Genomic DNA, 18340 nt, shown 5'->3' on the forward strand with positions numbered 1-18340 from the left:
ACTCAGCAGTTCTAAGAAGTCAGTGCCACGGGAATCCTTATATAAGTGTGGGAAAGTAGATGTATAAGGATGCTAACACGGCATTTTCCTCATTGTAGCACGGTTAGAAATAACCCAGAATTGAAGACTGTGTGAATGCCCATCGATGGGGAAAAGCTTAAATCACGATAGACTCAGAACGCAGCCTGTTCTGCAGATCGTGGAGGAGGAGTGGGGACGGAGAGGCTCAGACTGACGTGTACTCTGGGATGAAAACAGAGGCCCCAGAGCTTGAGAAGAGCAAAACGTTTGCTCCTTGTGCGTGTGTGTGTAAAAGTGTCTGCACGTGACACCTCACAGTGGTTACCCTTGCAGGAAGGGAGGCAGGAGGAGGACAGATGCTACTCGATATGTGCTTCCGGATTGAATCTTGGCAATGCTCATGTAGTACTTAGTTACTTTGTAATTAAAGTTTTATTTTGAGAAAAAGCAGAAGTGAACCTGGGTCCTAGCTCTACCTGTGCTACTTAGGTTGGACCAGTGGTTCTCAACCCGGGTAGTTTTGCAACACCCTTCCCCACTCAGCCCCCTCTCAGCTCCCAGGCCCCAGGACCTTTGCAACAGCTGGAGGCATTTCCGGGTGTTACACTGTGGGGAGGGAGTGTGTAGCGGGTAGAGGCCAGGGAGGCCGCCGACCCCATCGGCGCCCCCACAGCAGTGACTTACCCCAAATGTCGGCGGTGCTGCCAGGAACTCCCCGGTCCGACTGCGGGGCTGCTGCCAGGCTCGGATATGCATCTCGCAGCATCCGGCGCCGCTGAGCACAGTGCAAGGTCTCCTCTGCACACCGACCGGGACACTGAACGATTAGGGTCTAATGAGGAAGAAGTATGCGACGTGTCCCCAGGAAGCAGGCGCCACTGTTAGCGCAGAGGCCGGCGCAAGCAACGGCCACTCACGTTGTTGAGCGAGTGAAGGACTGCGTAGGCCCCACGGGGCTCTGACGGTCCCAGGTTGGGGCAGATGCCCAAAACCTAAGAACTTACAAGGAGGGTGCCTGGGGGTCAGCGAGGTCAGGATCCAGGTCCTGGGACCGAGCTCTGTGGGGAGTCAGCTCCTCCCTCTGCTTCTCGCTCTCCCTCTGCTCCTGCTCATGATCTCCCTCTCATGCTCTCTCTTTCAAATAAATAAATAAAATCTTAAAAAAAATTTTTCTGGAAGACACTTAAAATCATAGCAGATGTTGTCTGTTAATTTGTCTTTAGCTGAGGATTGACTACAAGACTGCTAATACTCATATTTAGCTTTAGAACATCGTGGTTCACTTTTTCCAATGCTTTTTGGAAAGGAAATCATGATTCTTCATGAAAGAATGCCAAGAAAGGACACTCCTGTGTCTTATTTTTCCTAGAATTGGTCTTCAAAATCCTTAGCTATCTTTTTGGCTATGTACTGACTTTAGCAGAGAAGACTTTTAAAAACGTTTCATCTATTTTTTAAATTTCTTAGAATTTTTATTTATCTTTAAACAATCCCACGTCCAGCATGGGGCTTGAACTCACAGTCCCATGATCTAGACTTACATGCCCAATGGCCTGAGCCAGCCAAGTGCCCCTTAAAAGGCATCTCCAACAGCCGTTGGCACCGCCTGACGTAGTAAAATAGTGTATGGGTTTTTTTTTTTTAAGATTTATTTATTTATTTATGATAGAGAGAGAGGCAGAGACACAGGCAGAGGGAGAAACAGGCTCCACGCAGGGAGCCCGACACGGGACTCGATCCCGAGACTCCAAGACGGTGCCCTGGGCCAAAGGCAGGCGCCAAACTGCTGAGCCACCCCGGGATCCCCTAAATCCTTCCAAATGTTAATGGCATTACCTCTATTCGTACCTTGTGGGTGTTGGGTTTTGTTTTCCCCTCGCTAATTAATTGTATCTTTGCTTCGGAAGGGTCGCCCGTTGGTGGTGGTCTGCCCTGTTGCTAGAGCCGCGCGGCTCCCTTGGTCCCTCGCAGGCCCGAGCTAGCCAGGCTGATCCCCTGATTATTAGTATCAGCTCCGGGGGCGCGGTGCTGAGGGGGGCGTCTACCTGCAGGCCTTGTGCTGAGCGGCAGCCCTGGCAAGCGCCCACGGCCACGGCCACATGCAGGGAGAGGGACCCCCCGGGAGATCGCGGAGGCCGTGGGGAGAAGTCGGTGGCTCCGCGGGCGGTGATTTGAGGAGCTGTTTCTAGTGACTTTAGTCCCTCTGAGCAGGTTTGTGTAGCTCTGTGGCAGCTGCTTCACTGCCAGGGTGAGTGGGGCGGGCGGGTGCTGGCTGGGCACTCACGGCCGCCCTGCTGCCAGGCGCTGCGCTCCGAGCCTCATAGGCCGCTGCCCGAGTCTGCTGGGTGGTGGTGCTGGGGGGTGGTGCTGGGTGCTGGGGAGACGGACATGGGCCTCACCCCCCAGGCTGTGCCGGCTCAGCAGGCGGGAGCACCCAGGGCACACCTGGGGCAGTGGGAGCCCTGAGCACCTGAGCCTGGCCGGGATCCCAGGCTGGGCGGGGGGGGCAGCGAGGGGGAGCCCCCGTGCCAGGGACCGCCATGGGTTCGAGAAGCTGTCCTGTGAGCAGGGCTGGCGCCGAGGGCAGAGGATGGAGGGAGGGCCACCCAGACGAAGCGGCTGGATGGGGCGGGCACCATGGAGCTGGCAGGGTGGGCCCGCCGAAGCCGGGCTGTGGGCGGAAGGTGTCCACGGGGGCCCCAGGAGACCGTGGCGGGAGAGGTGACCCGGGGCCGCAGGGAGCCGGGGCGGGGAGGGCCGGGGCGGGGGCTGCTAACCCTGCGGAATCGCGGAGCAGGTGCGGGCGCCGGGGCTGCACGGACGCGGGAGCTCCCTGGACGCTGGTGGGCCGGCAGGTGAGGGCCCGGCAGGTGAGGGGTGATCCTGGGTAGCCCACGCGTCGCCGGCCGCACCCCCTCACCCCCGGGCACTTCGGGGCCACAATGGGGGTCGTGGTTGGGTTTTCCTGTGAGCTGTGGCCCCTGGCGAGGCCTGTGTCCGAGGTCAGAGGACTGTGGCCCCCAGAGCTTGCGGGCTCAGGTGAGCCTTCAGCTTCACCCTCCTAACACCCAGGAGCCAGGCCACGGCTCTTTGACCCCCGTGTGGTCTCACCACCCAGCCCCAGGAGACGGGATGGGGCCCCCGTGGGCCGAAGGCTCCGTGTTGCACACTCGGCTCCCAGCAGCGGGGTCTGTGGCCTACCCCGGCTCAGGGCCCTTGGGAGGGACCCTGGGGGGTCTCTGCTCGAGACATGGAGAACCAGAGCCGGGTTCTAGGATCTCTGCCACGGAGCGCAGTCCTACAGGCCTCCTGCAGCTTTTCCAGAAGCATTGTTGGGTCCCTTCCGATGGAAAATGTCCCCTTCCGATGGGGAAGCAGGGGTTGGCAGTGTGCGTGCAGCGGATGCCGAAAGCTGATCTGTGAGATTGGGGTCTCTGAGGCCTGCCAGGTGGCCAGCACTGGAGTCATAGTGTTTTGTGACTATTTGCAAACTTGAAATGTAAGATCAGTTAGGTTTTTCCCCATTGGGTTCCTAACATTTGTCTTCCGAAGGGAAGTGTGTGTAACGAACTCGCCGTCTTAGCTAACGCGTTAACGGTGTGGCATGCAGCCAGCCTTCACGGAACTTGAGGGTTATTACCGACATTGGCTTATTTTACTTTTTTGGTTACTGTTGTGTTGCTTACACCCCACTTTACAGAAAAGATCTGTGGCTGAGATAGTGAAAATAAACAGCGAAGTCCAACTCAGAATTTTGCTCTAAGTGTGGTGCGCGTACGGATTGAGGTCTGCACGTGGCGGGTAAATCCGTCTCCAGATATGGGGATGTCACACCTACGCCCAGGAAGGATGGCGAAACCATGGGTCTCTGGCAATTGGATTTCACCCGGCCCGTGATCTGCTCCCCGTGGCCCGGGCTTATTCCACCGTGAGACTCCACCCAGGGACGGCAGCCCCGAAAGCACTTGTTTTCCGAAGACAGTTGGCCTCCTGGTGAAGCGGTTATTTTCTTGAATAAAGAGAAAACTTGGGCAGCCCGGGTGACCCAGCGATTCAGCGCCGCCTTCGGCCCAGGCCGTGACTCCGAGGTCCCGGGATCGAGCCCCACGTCGGGCTCCCTGCGTGGAGCCTGCCTCTCCCCCGGCCTGTGCCCTCCCCCTGCTCACGCTCGCTCACTCCCTCAGATAAACAAACTGTCCCACGTCTGCCCTCCCTGTCCCTGTCCCCGTCGCCACACGCTGCTTTCCGCGTCTGTGACTTTAGACGCCTCGTGTTCGCAGAATCAAGCAGTGTTTGCCCTTCGTTGACTCACGCGTTTCACGGAGCGTGACCACAGCCTCCAGACTCTGTAGAGGGTGCCGAGTGACGGTCAGGGGGTGTGTGGCCCACACTGGCCCCTCCACCTGCAGGTGGACATTGGGTTGCTTCTGTCCCTTGGCTCTTGTGCATGATGCTGCTGCGCACACGGCTGTGCAAATACGGCTCCTCAGCACCCTGCTTTCAGTTCTTTGGAAGATATGCCCGGAAGGGGAATTTGCGGACGATCCCGTAACTCTGTCTTTAATGTTTTGAGAAACCTCCACACTGTTTTCCACAATCCTGCGTCATTTCACCTTCCCACAAACAGGGCGCGAGGGGTCCAGCCTCCCCATTCTCTCCAACACATTTGTTTTGTTTTGTTTTGTTAAGTGACAGTAGCTGTCCTAACGGGTGTGGGTGACACTTTGTGATTTTGATTTGCATTTGTCTCATGATCAGTGACGATGATCTTCTCACATGCTTGTTGGCCATTTTATTTATTTTATTTTTTTAAGATTTATTTATTGATTTATTCATGATAGAGAGAGAGAGAGGCAGAGACCCAGGCAGAGGGAGAAGCAGGCTCCATGCAGGGAGCCCAATGCGGGACTCGATCCCAGGACCCGGGGTCACGCCCTGGGCCGAAGGCGGCGCTAAACTGCTGAGCGCCTGGACAAGTCAGGATTTAAGCACCTGCAGAGTCGTCTCCTTTCACTCGCTAGGACCTCAGACCTCCTGAGTGAGAGGAGAGAGGACTGGCCTGGATGGCAGGTTCTGCTAACTGGTACTTCCCCCAAAAGGCGGAATCAGTTGATGCAGAAAAACACAGGTTTGACGACTCTTCTGTCTTCAGACCTGATGACAGGTCAGCCCCCGGTGGTCAGATGACAGCCTTTCAGACTGTAGCCTCTTCCCTTATGAAAGACATCCGCATGTTTGCTGTCGAGGTCGCAAAAATGTGCCGTGACCTTTAGCCCTCCTGTGCTGCCCCGGCCCTTCGGGCTGATGTAGCAAAATGCAGCAGACAGGTGGCCCTGCGGCTGTGACCCAGGGAGGAGGCTACGGTCACTGGCAAGGGCCCCCCCCCGCCCCCGCATGGACGCTGCCCCCCCCCCCGCACCACTGGCCCTCGCCCCGCTCTGCCCCGTGCCTCGGGCACCACTCCAGGCCTTGGGGGCTTGGGCTTCAACTTGAACTCTAGGGGGACACAGACATCCACACTATGACACGTGTCATTTTCTATTTATTACAATAGTTCTCGAAAGCAGGCTGCCTAATGCAAAACTAGGGGGAGGGGAAGGGGGTGAGCAGCTGCCAGGGGTGTGCTGGGCGTGGAGGGATGAATGGGCCGGGCGTGTGACACACGCTCCCACACACCCGGGGAGCCTGTGACGCCAGGGGTGACGCAGGGGGAGTGCAGGCTCTGGGCTTCGGGTAGCAACGATGCGACGGTGTAGGCTCATCAGCTGCCCCAGGTGTCCCCCACTCTGCTGGGGGATGTCCTCACGTGCAGGGCAGACACGGAAATCTCTTTACCTTCCCCCCAAACTTGCCATGAACCTTGAACTGCTCTGGAAGATAATCTCTGAGAAGCAGTTTTTAAATTATTTTTTATGATCACAATAGGTCTCGTTAACATCCTTTACCATACATGCTCAGTTTTTCTTCTTTTAAAAACATTTTTTTCCTTCCGATGAGAACTTTCAGGGTCAACTTCCTTTTTTTTTTTTTTTTTTAAGATTTTATTCATTCATGAGAGAGAGAGAGGGGGGCAGAGACTCAGGCAGAGGGAGGAGCAGACCCCGTGCAGGGAGCCCGACGTGGGACTCGATCCCAGGACCCCGGGGTTTTGGCCTGGGCTGAGCCACCCGGGCTGCCCTCGAGGTCCACTTTCTTAGCAACCTTCAAATATGCAACACGGTATTGTCACCAGGCTGTGTATTACGTCACTGTGACATTCATTTTATGACTAAACTTTGTACCTCTTGATCCCCTTTACCCACTTTGTCCACCCATCACCCCCTTGCCTCTGTCAACCACCAATCTGTTCTCGGCATTTGTGAGCTTTTTAAAATAGATATTCCATTTAAGTGACATTGTACGCCATCCATCTTTGACTTATTTCCTTTGGTACAATTCCCTCGGGGTCCTGGTGACTGGGGCTTGCTTGCAGGTCCCTGAGATTATGACTTGAGCCAAAACCGAGAGTCAGACGCTTAACCGACTGAGCCACCCAGATACCTCTTATTTCTTATTCTTGCTTCACTGCTCTGGCCACGACTCCGGTCTGTGTTGGATAAAAGTGGTGAGAGTGGGCATCCCTGTCTGTCCCTGGCCTGAGGAACGGCTCTCAGCTTCTCACCGCTGATTGTGCTCTTAGCCGTGGGCCGTACGGCCTTTACTACGCTGAGGCAGATTTCCTCGGTGTCCACTTTGTTACAAGGCTTTATCATCAGTGGATATTGAAGTTGGTCAAGTGCTTTTCTGCATCTATTGCGAGGATCCTATGATTTTTATCCTTCATTTTGTTAATTGGTGTATCACACAGACTGGTTTGTGGATTTTATTATTTTTTTTTTAATTTTTTATTTATTTATGATAGTCACAGAGAGAGAGAGAGAGGCAGAGACACAGGCGGAGGGAGAAGCAGGCTCCATGCACCGGGAGCCCGATGTGGGATTCGATCCCGGGTCTCCAGGATCGCGCCCTGGGCCAAAGGCAGGCGCCAAACCGCTGCGCCACCCAGGGATCCCCTGGTTTGTGGATTTTAAAGCATCCTTGTGTCCCTGGGAGAAATCCCCCTCGATCGCGTTGAATGACCCTTTTGGTGTGTTGATTTGGTTTGCTAGTATATAGTTGAGGATTATTGCATCTGTGTTGATCAGGGATAGTGGCCCGTAATTCTCTTTTCTGTGGCATCCTTGTGTGGTTTTGGTTTCAGGGTAATGCCGGCCTCGTAGAATGAGTTTGAACGTGTTTTTTCCTCCTCTATATTTTGGAAGAATTGAGAAGGATTGATATTAATTCTTCTTTGAATGTTTGATAGAATTCATCAGTATTTTTCTTTTTTTGGAAAGGAATTAAGTCTTTTTTTTTTCTTTTTTTTAAGATTTTATTTATTTACTTGAGACAGAGGGAGAAGCAGACTCACTGCTGAGCAGGGAGCCCAATGCTGTACCCAATCCCAGGACCTCGAGATCACGGCCTGAGCAGAAGGCAGGCACTTCAGTGACTGAGCCACCCAGGCACCCACGAGAGGAATGAGGTCTTAATTTAAAAAATGGACCATTACTAGGAAAGGTATAAAACATTACAAAGAAATAAGGAAAATAAATGCACTGGCATTGCACACATAGTTTTTTATCTTTGTTATTTTCCAAGGAAAAGTTGTGGTGTGACTATTCAGATATAATTTTTCTGAAGGTCATATCCACATGTTTGTCACGTTTTCTCAGCTCTGATCAGCGCTGTGTTGTCCAATGTACCTGCTCGCCTTAGCTCAGTTGTGAAGACGTCCTCCTTTTGGTCACAGATTATCAAGATGTCATTTATGCACCAGACAACTCACCTATTTAAAGTACATGATCCAGTGATTTTTAGTATATTTGGGCTACTGTGACTGTCACCAAAATTGATGTTTGAACATTATCTGCAATGCCCCCCCAACCCCTACCAGGCAACCACCAAACTACTTTTCTGCATCTCTAGATTTGCCTCTTCTGGATAGTTCATGTAGGTGGAATCATAATTTACAGTCTTTGTGACTGGCTTCTTTTACTTAGCATAATATTTAAAAGGTACATCCATGTCCTAGCATGCGTCATTAATTCATTTTATTTTATTTATTTTTTAAGATTTTATTTATTTATTCATGAGAGACATAGAGAGAGAGAGAGAGGCAGAGACACAGGCAGAGGGAGAAGGACCCCATGCAGGGAGCCTGACATGGGACTCGATCCCGGGACCCCAGGATCAGGCCCTGGGCTAAAGGCAGGCGCTAAACCGCTGAGCCACCCAGGGATCCCCTCATTAATTCATTTTAATGACAAAATAATATTCCATTGGGTATTCCACATTTCATCTATCCATTTATCATTTAATAGGCATCTGGGTTGTTTCCACCTTTTAGCTATTATGAAAAATACCACTGGAAATGTTCATGTGCAAGTTTTGGGTGGACAGCTGTTTTCATTTCTCTTGGGTATGTACCGAGAGTAGAATTGCTAGGTCTATCGTAACCCTATAGTTAACTTTTTAAGGGACTATTAAATGTTTTCCAAAGCAATCACACCATGTTACACTCCTACCAGGAGTGTACAAGGGTCCCAATTTCTCCACATCCTTCTCAACACTTGTTATCTCTGTTTTCAATAACCATTGTATTGGGTGTGAAACGATAACTCATTGTAGGGCTTTTTTTAAAATTAATTAATTTATTTATTTACTGTTTCTACACCCAGTGCGGGGCTTGAACTCATGACCCCGAGATCAAGAGTCACCGCTCCATCGACTGAGCCGGCCAGGCACCCCTCATTATAGCTTTGATCGGCATTTTTCTGAATGGGTAAAGGGGTTGAATATCTTTTCAGACACTTACTGGCTGTTCTTTGGAGAAAGGTCTGTTCAGATCAGTAACATATTTGAAAATTGGGTTGTTGTATCTTTTTATCATTGATTTGTAATAGTTTTTTATGTAGTCTAGGTACACACCCCTTATCAGATAAATGATCTACAAATATTTTCTCCCAGGTCCCTCTTTTTAAGTCAGGACAGAAAACTAAAATGTATTAAAGTGACTGTTGTGATCAGCATTATACTTAGGACTGTAGAGGTGCCAAAGTATAGAAATGATTTCTACCTTTTAGGGCATTGATTTCTTTGGAGACCCAAGACTTACGTGACATAACTGGAAAAGAACACAGAGCAGTATATGTCAAATAATATACGATCTTGGTGAAAAATAGTATGAAAAATAAATGCCCTGGGATTTCAAGGAACTGAGGTTGAAAGTAATTGATTTAAATTATTTATTTTGAGTGGAAATAAATGAGCAAATGTTAACTGTGCAGAACAACTTTTTGAAAAGGATATTCAAGTTTGAATTCAGTTTCTATCGAACTTAGTAGCACCACGTGCACTGTGTCGATCTTTCCTGCTGGACTGTGTTTATCCCTGTGTGCCCGGTACTGGGCGCAGTGCCTAGTACGAGGCACTTGTCCAAGAAACATTTGTTGAATGAGTGAGCAAAAATTAGTATGGGCTGGAGCTGTCAGGGAGTGTGACACTAATTAAGCACTTTGATAAAGACTCAGGATGGAAAATGTTCACATGAGAGGTGTAAGAGGTGGAGCGGAGCCCTGGGGGCCCTTCAGAGCTCTGCCACTAACCAGCCCTGTAGTATGGCATCTCCCATCACGTATCCTCCTCTCCTTTAAGCATTCTGAGGCTTATGAGCAGCATAAACTTAAAAAGATTTAGAACCGGCTAAAAATCCTCTACCTAGAATTTGCATGATTAAGGTTTTGTGCTAAAACATCACTGACATTAGCACCCACTGTTTCCATAAAATTGTGTTGGGGAAATAGTATTTCTAATATTGGATATACTAGGAAGATATTTTTAAGGCTGCATCTTAAGGATTGTCGTTAGAGGGAATGTTAGAATTAATTTGTCAATGTATTTATACCCCACCTACTTTCTTTCAAACAGGATTCGAGGTGGCGAATCAAGCTATCATCTTTTTCCCTAAGGCAAAAGGTTCTTAGATGCTATTAAAATGCATTTTATTTGTCATTTTTATCTTTCAAACAACCTCAAACTTTTGGTGTTTCAGAGGCTATAAAAATTTTAAGCAGGATTAGGAGAGGAGAGAGTAATGCTATTGAATTAACGGCTCTTAAACATTAAAACAAATGACTCAAAAAAATAAATAAATAAAACGAATGACTCTCCAGTGCATAACATTCCAGTTGAATTGGAATCTCTCCAACGCTGTGCATTTTCACATAAGGAGTCTTTTATGGGAAGCAGGTGCAAGGTCTATGGTATTTACTGATTAAATCGAGTTTCCTAACTCGCCGGGGGAGCCAGAGAGGAGTGTGCTGCACTCCTGACGGGTGGACGGGGCAGGGGCGCCGGGGCGGGCTTCCTCCCACTGGAACACGGTCTAATAAGGACACGAGGTCTTGGGAAAGCGCTGGTTTTCTGTCACGTTGGAGAAGGCCCCTCGTGCCTGCAGAGTCCTGCGTGCGTCCCTCATCATAAATAAGCCAGCGATGTTTTGGTTCAAGTGGATGCTTTTTCTTTGTAAAATCGGGAGTCCTGGTAAACGTCAGGCTTGACTTTCACTCATTTCAGACCCTTGACAGGGACTCGGAGCACGTAACACTGAAAACTCTCGTTTGTTCAGAGGCTTAATCCAACTTGGCAGAAGAACAAACATAACAGTGACCTGGGAATCTAACCACTCCGCGGCTATGGCATCTAGAATATAAAAAATCCTGTTTCTCTCTCTCTCTTAAGTGTCAGGCCCTAAGGTAACTGTCTGCAAACATATAGCCAACAAAGGTATGACATCTGGATAATTCATCCAGTGCTTATATGTTTGTATAGCACAGTCATGTAAATGAAAGTTTGTTAATTTTACATTTACAGTTGATGTAAATGCACCTCAAAGTCTCTGTTTTCTAGGTTTGGAATTTTTCCCCAAGCAACCCCTCGAGCCCTGGCAACTTATTTAAAAGCTTAAAAGCTTTTGTTAGAATATTCTGTATAAAGTACTGTTTCCTAAGGAACATAGAGTATTTCCATATGAGTAATCGGATTTTACTAAGAGATATATCCAAGCCACAGTGTCCCTTATTGATCATAAACATTTGTATCAATATTTTATTGTAAAGGCTCTATTAATAGCCTAAATATGGGCAGCCTGGGTGGCTCAGTGGTTTAGTGCCACCTTCGGCCCAGGGTGTGATCCTGGGGTCCCGGGATCGAGTCCCGCGTCGGGCTCCCTGCATGGAGCCTGCTTCTCCCTCTGCCTGGGTCTCTGCCTCTCTTTGTGCATCTCTCTGTGTCTCTCATGGATAAATAAATAAAAATAAAATCTTAAAAAAATAGCCTAAGTAATAGGTTGGTTCCTATAAAGCCGAACATTTTCTAAAGCATAGGTATTTAGTGGGCGAGAACCTAATACACTAACTTTGAAAAATCTTTATGCAGGATTGGCTGAACCATCCTTGGTGGCAAAACATGAAGACAGTTTGTTTAAGGATTTGTTTCAAGACTACGAAAGATGGGTTCGTCCCGTGGAACACCTGAATGACAAAATAAAAATAAAGTTTGGCCTTGCACTATCTCAGCTAGTGGATGTGGTAAGTGTGCCAGACATCACATGCTGCATTTCAGAGGTTCCGGGGGCGCCATGGGCCCGGGGGTGGGGGGCAGCGAGGGTTTCCAGGGGGCCCGGGCAGGGAGGAGTGGTTGCTGTGGGCACCGGGATGCACTGTTTGCATGACATTGAGGAGTTTACAAATAAATCACTGATCTGGTAATTATTGTAGGTTTATTTTGAATAAGGTCAAAGATAGGAAACATTTTATATGGAAGCTTCTCATTACATTTTTTAAAAAATATGATTTTAAAAAGTCAACATTTTATTTTATTATTATTATTATTATTATATTATTTATTTATTTATTTATTTATTTATTATAGTCACAGACAGAGAGAGAGAGAGGCAGAGACACAGGCAGAGGGAGAAGCAGGCTCCATGCACTGGGAGCCCGAGTGGGATTCGATCCCGGGTCCCCAGGATCGCACCCTGGGCCAAAGGCAGGCGCCAAACCACTGCGCCACCCAGGGATCCCCAAAAGTCAACATTTTAAAGAGGAAAGAGTCCAAGAGTAGAGTTGTATATTGTTAGGACCAAAAAGCGTCTCAGCCCGTCAGCGTTTCAGTCTCACGCCTCAGACATGTCTGAGGCTCTGCCGCGTGGCGCCCACCAGGGAGCGTGGGTTCCCTCGCGACGAGTTCTCGCCGTCTTGATACCCTTCTCCTCGAACCCAGAGCTCGTGCCAACGTCGACATTAGTTTCTCCTTGTTCTGATCACGGCAGTCACTAGCCCTTTCCCTGCTGCGTCCCCAGAGCCCACGGTGACAGCGACGGTTAGAGACGAGCCTTTATTTCCTAATTAGAGAAGCAGTGAGGATGCTTGTAGAGAGCTCAGAAAGTACAAACGACTACAAATAAGGGAAAAAAGACTGTGTTTCCACCCCCTGGAGGTGACCCGTGGTGACATTTTGCTGTATTTCTTGCCAGTTGTTTGTGTGTAACTTTTCAAATTGGGATATTAATTTTGACACAATGAAGCCTTTTTTCCCCTCTTGTTTTTTGTTCCCTTACAATTTTAAAAACAGTCTTAATTCCACTGTGGGCACGCGGTGTCCTATTGGCCTCAGGTGCCCGGTCTAGTGGCCGACACCTCCTTGCACCACCCAGCACCCATTTCTCTCCTCTCGTCACATTAAGAGCATTGCCTGCCTCGTTCCATAATCTTCATACATAAATATAATTTTAATGTCTATCCGACGTTCCGTTTATGACTTATTTAAATATTCTATTGTTGGCAGAAGTTAGTTCCCATTATTTCCTTTTATAAATGACGACTGTATTTGTATTATTAATGACAAATGCCTGAATTTGGTGGCTGCTGACTTTACCGTCAGGTCACAAAACCATTGCCCTGCGCCCCCCCACTCCCCCCTTCACCCAGTCAGTGGCTTCTCTGCCGACGGCGCCGTGTCCTGGGGACAGCCCTGCGTTTGTCCTTCTGGGTTGTGTCCCATCGTACATGGTGCTGACACGTAACAGATGCTTGGGACCTGAGGTCTCCTCGCGTCGGGCTGTGCCCCACATTTGGGGCCAGTTGTGAACTTAGGTGTCGCTCCTTTATCTGTGTTCCCGTGGAGGACGCGGGTGCCAACTGGGTCCTAGCCTTTGGTGCACAATTCGTGTGTGTTCACATTTTTCTGGGGAAAAGGTCTATCGTTTTCATTAGATTCTCAAAGCTGACCTGCTGCCTTGTGGCATCACGGGTAAGAGGTTTACCAGAACTTTCCCCGTCATTCATGGCTGCATTTAGGGCTTTAGCCCCAGGGGTACGCTGCGCAGTCGGCACTCACTCTGATGCTGTGTGACTTTGGAGCGGACAGTAGGGCCGCTGTCGGGCTTAAGCTCAGGAGCTTGCCATTCTAAACGGTTCCCGCCAGCCGGGGCGGTTCCGCACATTCCCCCGCTGGGCTGGTTCCTCTATCTGCGGGATGAAGGAACTGCACTAGATAAAATCTCCAGGTCGTTTCCTTTTATTTTTAATTAAAACAATTTTTCTTCAAGATTTTATTTATCCATTCATGAGAGACACACACAGAGAGGCAGAGACACGGGCAGAGGGAGACGCAGGCTCCCCTCCAGGAGCCCAATGCGGACTTGATCCTGGGACCCCGGGGTCACGCCCTGAGCCGGACGCAGATGTTCCACCGCTGAGCCACCCCAGGGGTCCCCCCAGGTCCTCTCCAAGGACAGGTGACCTTTGGAACCCAGGTGAAAGAGTGACGCCCACGCTGTATTCCCCAGATTGTTCCTGAGTCGGACTTCAGGGCCTCTGTCCTCTGCCCGCTCCTCTCCTGGGCCGCCCACCTGCTGTGGAAGGTGGCCCGCCAGGCCCTGGGCCGTCTGAAGCCCTGACCTCCCTCCCAGCCTATGGGTTGTGCCCACTGCTGTGCGTGTCCCCACCCGGCATTCCGTCCTGCCAGTGGGTGTCTGTGGTTGGCACCCGGCAATCATCTGGTCTTGTACTGGTCCCGCTGGCTCCGTGGTATTTCAGGGAAAATGATGGAAGTGATGTCACTTTAATTAGGCCTCGAAAGCTCAGTGACAAGCCGGTCTCAGCAAAGCTCCATCCGGGAGGTGTGAGCAGCAAGTGGCCGAGACCCCAGCTCGCCAGGAAAGTGGCCGTGCAAGTGCAGGGCAGTGACCTCAGCTCAGCCGAGGTCAGCAATGCGGCCCTGTGCTCGGCGGGGCACAGAACACCACCGGGTTCCAGCTTGAGGACATGTGGGAATGGGTGTGACTCCGGCCCCTTCCCCCCGTTTCGGCTCTTCTGCAATCACTGCGTGTGTCTTGGTTCACGGCGATTCACAGCTCGCTGTCCGCTTCTTCCTTCGAGTGCCAAGTGCACGGTGACACTGTGCTTGTTCCTTAGACCGTGTCTCGGGTTTGAGGACGTAGAGTAGCTGAGTCCCTGAACGTTCCATCCAAGATGCCAGCAGTGTCCTGCAGGGCAGTTTATCTGAAATACGGAGCATGTTGAAAGGAATAATGTGAAATTAGGCTGGAAAAGTGATGCTGCTTTTCCAGAGACCTGCATTGATGAGCAGGATGTAGGTACGGTATGGACGGAGGTATGTGCAGGAAACTGAAAATTCTGTACTTGAAATCAGCCTTATTTAAATTTTTGTTTTACAGGATGAGAAAAATCAGTTAATGACAACGAACGTCTGGTTGAAGCAGGTGTGTATAAAATTCAAAAGGTCATTGGTGCTGCGACTGTAGGGTTTTCAGAAACACGAGCAGGTGGTCTGGTGGATGGACAGGACGCCAGAGGCTCTCGTATCCGACCAGGGAGTCCTGGGGTGGCTGCTGTCCTGCAGGCGCTGTTTCCCAGGCAGAAGTCCTGGCCCCCGGGAATGTCTGTCTCTTGGGGGAAAGGAGCTAGGAGGCTGTGTTGTACCTTAACGCTGACAAGCTTGGAGGAAAGCTCACTGGGAGCGAGGGCGACGTAGTGTCAGGGATGTACTTTTAACCAGCACAGTTGGGGAGAGCATCACTCGGAAGGTAATGTCTGAGCAAGGAGAAGAATGAGCCATGCGAGTATCTCAGGGAGAAGCAATCCAGGCAGAGAGGGGCCAGCAAGTGCAAAGGCCCTGCGGCTGCCGTGTGCCTGGTGTGTCGAAGGAGGAGCAAGCAGGCCAGTGTGGGGAGAGGTGAGTGAACCGTGGGGAGGTCAGAGAAGCAGGGGGAGGGCCCTGGTTTAGCAAGCACCTGGGCCGCTGCCAGGATTGTGACGCTTACTTGGAGTGAGACGGAAACAGGCGATCAATTATTCTTACGCACGTAGCCCCTTTTGTAGGAAGGGCTCCTTTTTCCTCTGGGCCATTGGACCTCTGTACTCAGGTGCTGCTGTGTCCTTCCCTTTGCTCTTCCTTTATCAGCCCTAATTTAATACCCACTACTGGTTCCCTGACCCTAACTCCCAAAAGGCACACCCCCTTTTGTGGGGCTGCGTCTTCGCATGATCACAGAATGTCCCTGTGTGGAGGCTGCACAGGTGTTCACCTCTGTGGAGGGTGTGATGAGTCCTGTTCCCCTGGCATGGACCCGTCCAGCCAAGGACAGTGCAGCCAGCTCTTCTGTGGCCAGGCCGGAGCCCCGGGTGTGTCCTCGGGGGGAGGGGAGCAGGTGACACGGCTGTGAGCACCCCCCAACCACCCCCCCAACGGTCCTCATCTGTGTCTCCCGGCACCAAGGCTGCAGACACTGGTGGGGGGCTGTGCTCCCACACTCAACAAAGACACAGAGCTGAGTTTTCTCTAGGGCGAGTAGAGATGCTTTTATGTCTGGAATTTCTGTATTTGGCAAAAAGCATAGTTTCTACTATGCTTCACAGTCGATGTCATCGCAATTGGCGACTGAGGCTGTCATGTTTGTTCTGAAGGAGTGGACGGACGTGAAACTGAGATGGCGCCCTGGTGACTATGGAGGAATAAAAGTGATACGCGTCCCTTCCGACTCCCTCTGGACCCCAGACATCGTTTTGTTTGATAAGTAAGTCATATTCCAAATTCCGCTTTATGCTTTTAGAAGAAAACTGTATTTTTATTAGGCACTAGTGATTCTTCCTTTCGAAAACCGTCCAACTGTAAGATCAAATGACTTGATCTTATGTGTTTTGCGAAACTGCAAATAGGGTCTGTGGATCCTCACCCCCCTTTTGAGGTGTTCTTTTGTCCTTTGATTTTTAAAACATGTGAACCATCTGGAAAGTGCAGAACAGTGTCTGGAAGTTGGGGGGTGTCACCCCTAATCAGTCCCGTTATCCCAGCCCTTGGGGTTGTCACCCCATCCCAGTTCCTGGCCGTGTGCTTTATTGGATTCCCATTGCTATTGTGAAAATAATGTTTTTGACAGACGAGGAACAGGAGAGGGAGGGTGTTGTGCCCTTGTCCAAGATCACACAGTTGCATGTGGCGGGGTGGGGTTTACACGGGCAGCCTGGCATCTCTGTTCAGCCTCCTACTTAACAGACCAAATATTGGGCAGATTACCCTCCAGATTTGGGGATATTTAAAAAAATAGTTGAGGTCACACTTATGTTTAAATGTGCTTCTAATTTTGCTTAAATACCGTATTGTAATTATCCCGTGACGGGGGGTGTGCACTCATCTTTATAGGTGTCCTACCCATGTCTATTTTCAGGATGGTTTTTAACTTGGGGAACAGATAATTCTGGGATCAAGTTTCAGTTTTTCTAGGATCACCCCAGAGCAAATCTGGGAATTTGTGCTTACCCTAAAGCACTTTGGAGTATTTGCAAGAACGCACTTGGCATGAAGACAGAGCAAATGCTGTGTAGAAATATTCATCTCTAAATACCGTTTCCCTGCACGCTTCTTCGTATGGTAAGAGGCAAGAGGCTGTAAGGTAGCAGGACATAGTTTCCCAGAGCATCACCTTATTCCAGGCCCCTGAAGACATTTTTACATGAACGTGAGTCTAGCAAAAGCCACATGAGTTTTAGGATAAACAATATTTCAAAGAAATCTTGTGTGGGTAGACTTCTCCAGAACATGAGTTCGCAGGGCAACGGGGCTTAGAGGCACGGCTGAGCACTGATGCTCTTCCCTGCCCAGGCAGCAAGCACCCAGTATTTGCTGGAGGGGAATAGCGCCGTGTGGGGCATCGAGGCACGTGGACTCAGCAGCTGGCTGCTATCCTATTGTTCAAATAGCCGAATTATGTTTTGTGAGTAAAGGGAAATCTTTCGGGCTCTAAAATCTCATGGTCCTGTGAAGTACAAATGTGATCATCAGTCGTGGGGTCCATGTGGAAGGAGTCCAGGTCTAGGAGGGTTGTCTATTTAGGGAAGACGGCCGTGGGACAGGGTCCCCTACGTGCAGCGGGTGTATCTCCTGCATCACAACTTACAGAGCATCTCATTGGCCGGGCTCCCCGCCCCCCAGCCGGTGACGGGCCTGCCAGGGTTCCCCAGTCTCTGTGCTGTCACGTGCGTGTGTTTATTTCAGTGCCGACGGCCGTTTTGAAGGGACCAGCACGAAAGCGGTGGTCAGGTACGACGGCAAGGTCACCTGGACGCCCCCCGCGAACTACAAGAGCTCCTGTACCATAGATGTCACGTTTTTCCCATTTGACGTCCAAAACTGCTCCATGAAGTTTGGTTCCTGGACTTACGACGGATCACAGGTCGATATCATCTTGGAGGACCAAGACGTGGACAAGAGAGACTTTTTCGACAACGGAGAATGGGAGATTGTCAGCGCCACCGGGAGCAGAGGGAACAGGACGGACAGCGCCTGCTGGTACCCGTACGTCACGTACTCGTTTGTGATCAAGCGTCTGCCTCTCTTCTACACCTTGTTCCTCATCATACCCTGCATCGGGCTCTCGTTTTTAACGGTGCTCGTCTTCTACCTCCCCTCCAACGAGGGCGAGAAGATCTGCCTCTGCACGTCAGTCCTGGTCTCTCTGACTGTCTTCCTGCTGGTGATCGAGGAGATCATACCCTCGTCGTCCAAAGTGATCCCCCTGATCGGAGAGTACCTGGTGTTCACCATGATTTTCGTGACTCTGTCCATCATGGTAACCGTCTTCGCCATCAACATCCACCACCGTTCCTCCTCGACGCACGACGCCATGGCACCCTGGGTGCGCAAGATCTTTCTCCAC

The 18340-nt window shown here is 50.3% G+C and overlaps 1 protein-coding gene across 1 annotated transcript in view; it reads left to right on the forward strand.

Annotated features, from left to right (window-relative positions):
* Positions 1-18334, forward strand: part of CHRNA5 (cholinergic receptor nicotinic alpha 5 subunit) — a gene marked incomplete at its 3' end in the record, with an annotated part of 32251 nt that extends 13917 nt beyond the window's left edge. Inside the window, exons 2-5 of the mRNA XM_041742393.1 lie at positions 11539-11690; positions 14843-14887; positions 16092-16201; positions 17680-18334. Of these exons, the coding sequence (XP_041598327.1) occupies positions 11539-11690; positions 14843-14887; positions 16092-16201; positions 17680-18334 (962 nt within the window). The remainder of the gene's footprint in view (positions 1-11538; positions 11691-14842; positions 14888-16091; positions 16202-17679) is intronic.
* Between the last annotated feature and the right edge of the window lie 6 nt (positions 18335-18340).

This window comes from Vulpes lagopus, unplaced genomic scaffold (assembly GCF_018345385.1).
Source record: "Vulpes lagopus strain Blue_001 unplaced genomic scaffold, ASM1834538v1 ctg48, whole genome shotgun sequence".
Lineage (NCBI taxonomy): Eukaryota > Metazoa > Chordata > Mammalia > Carnivora > Canidae > Vulpes > Vulpes lagopus.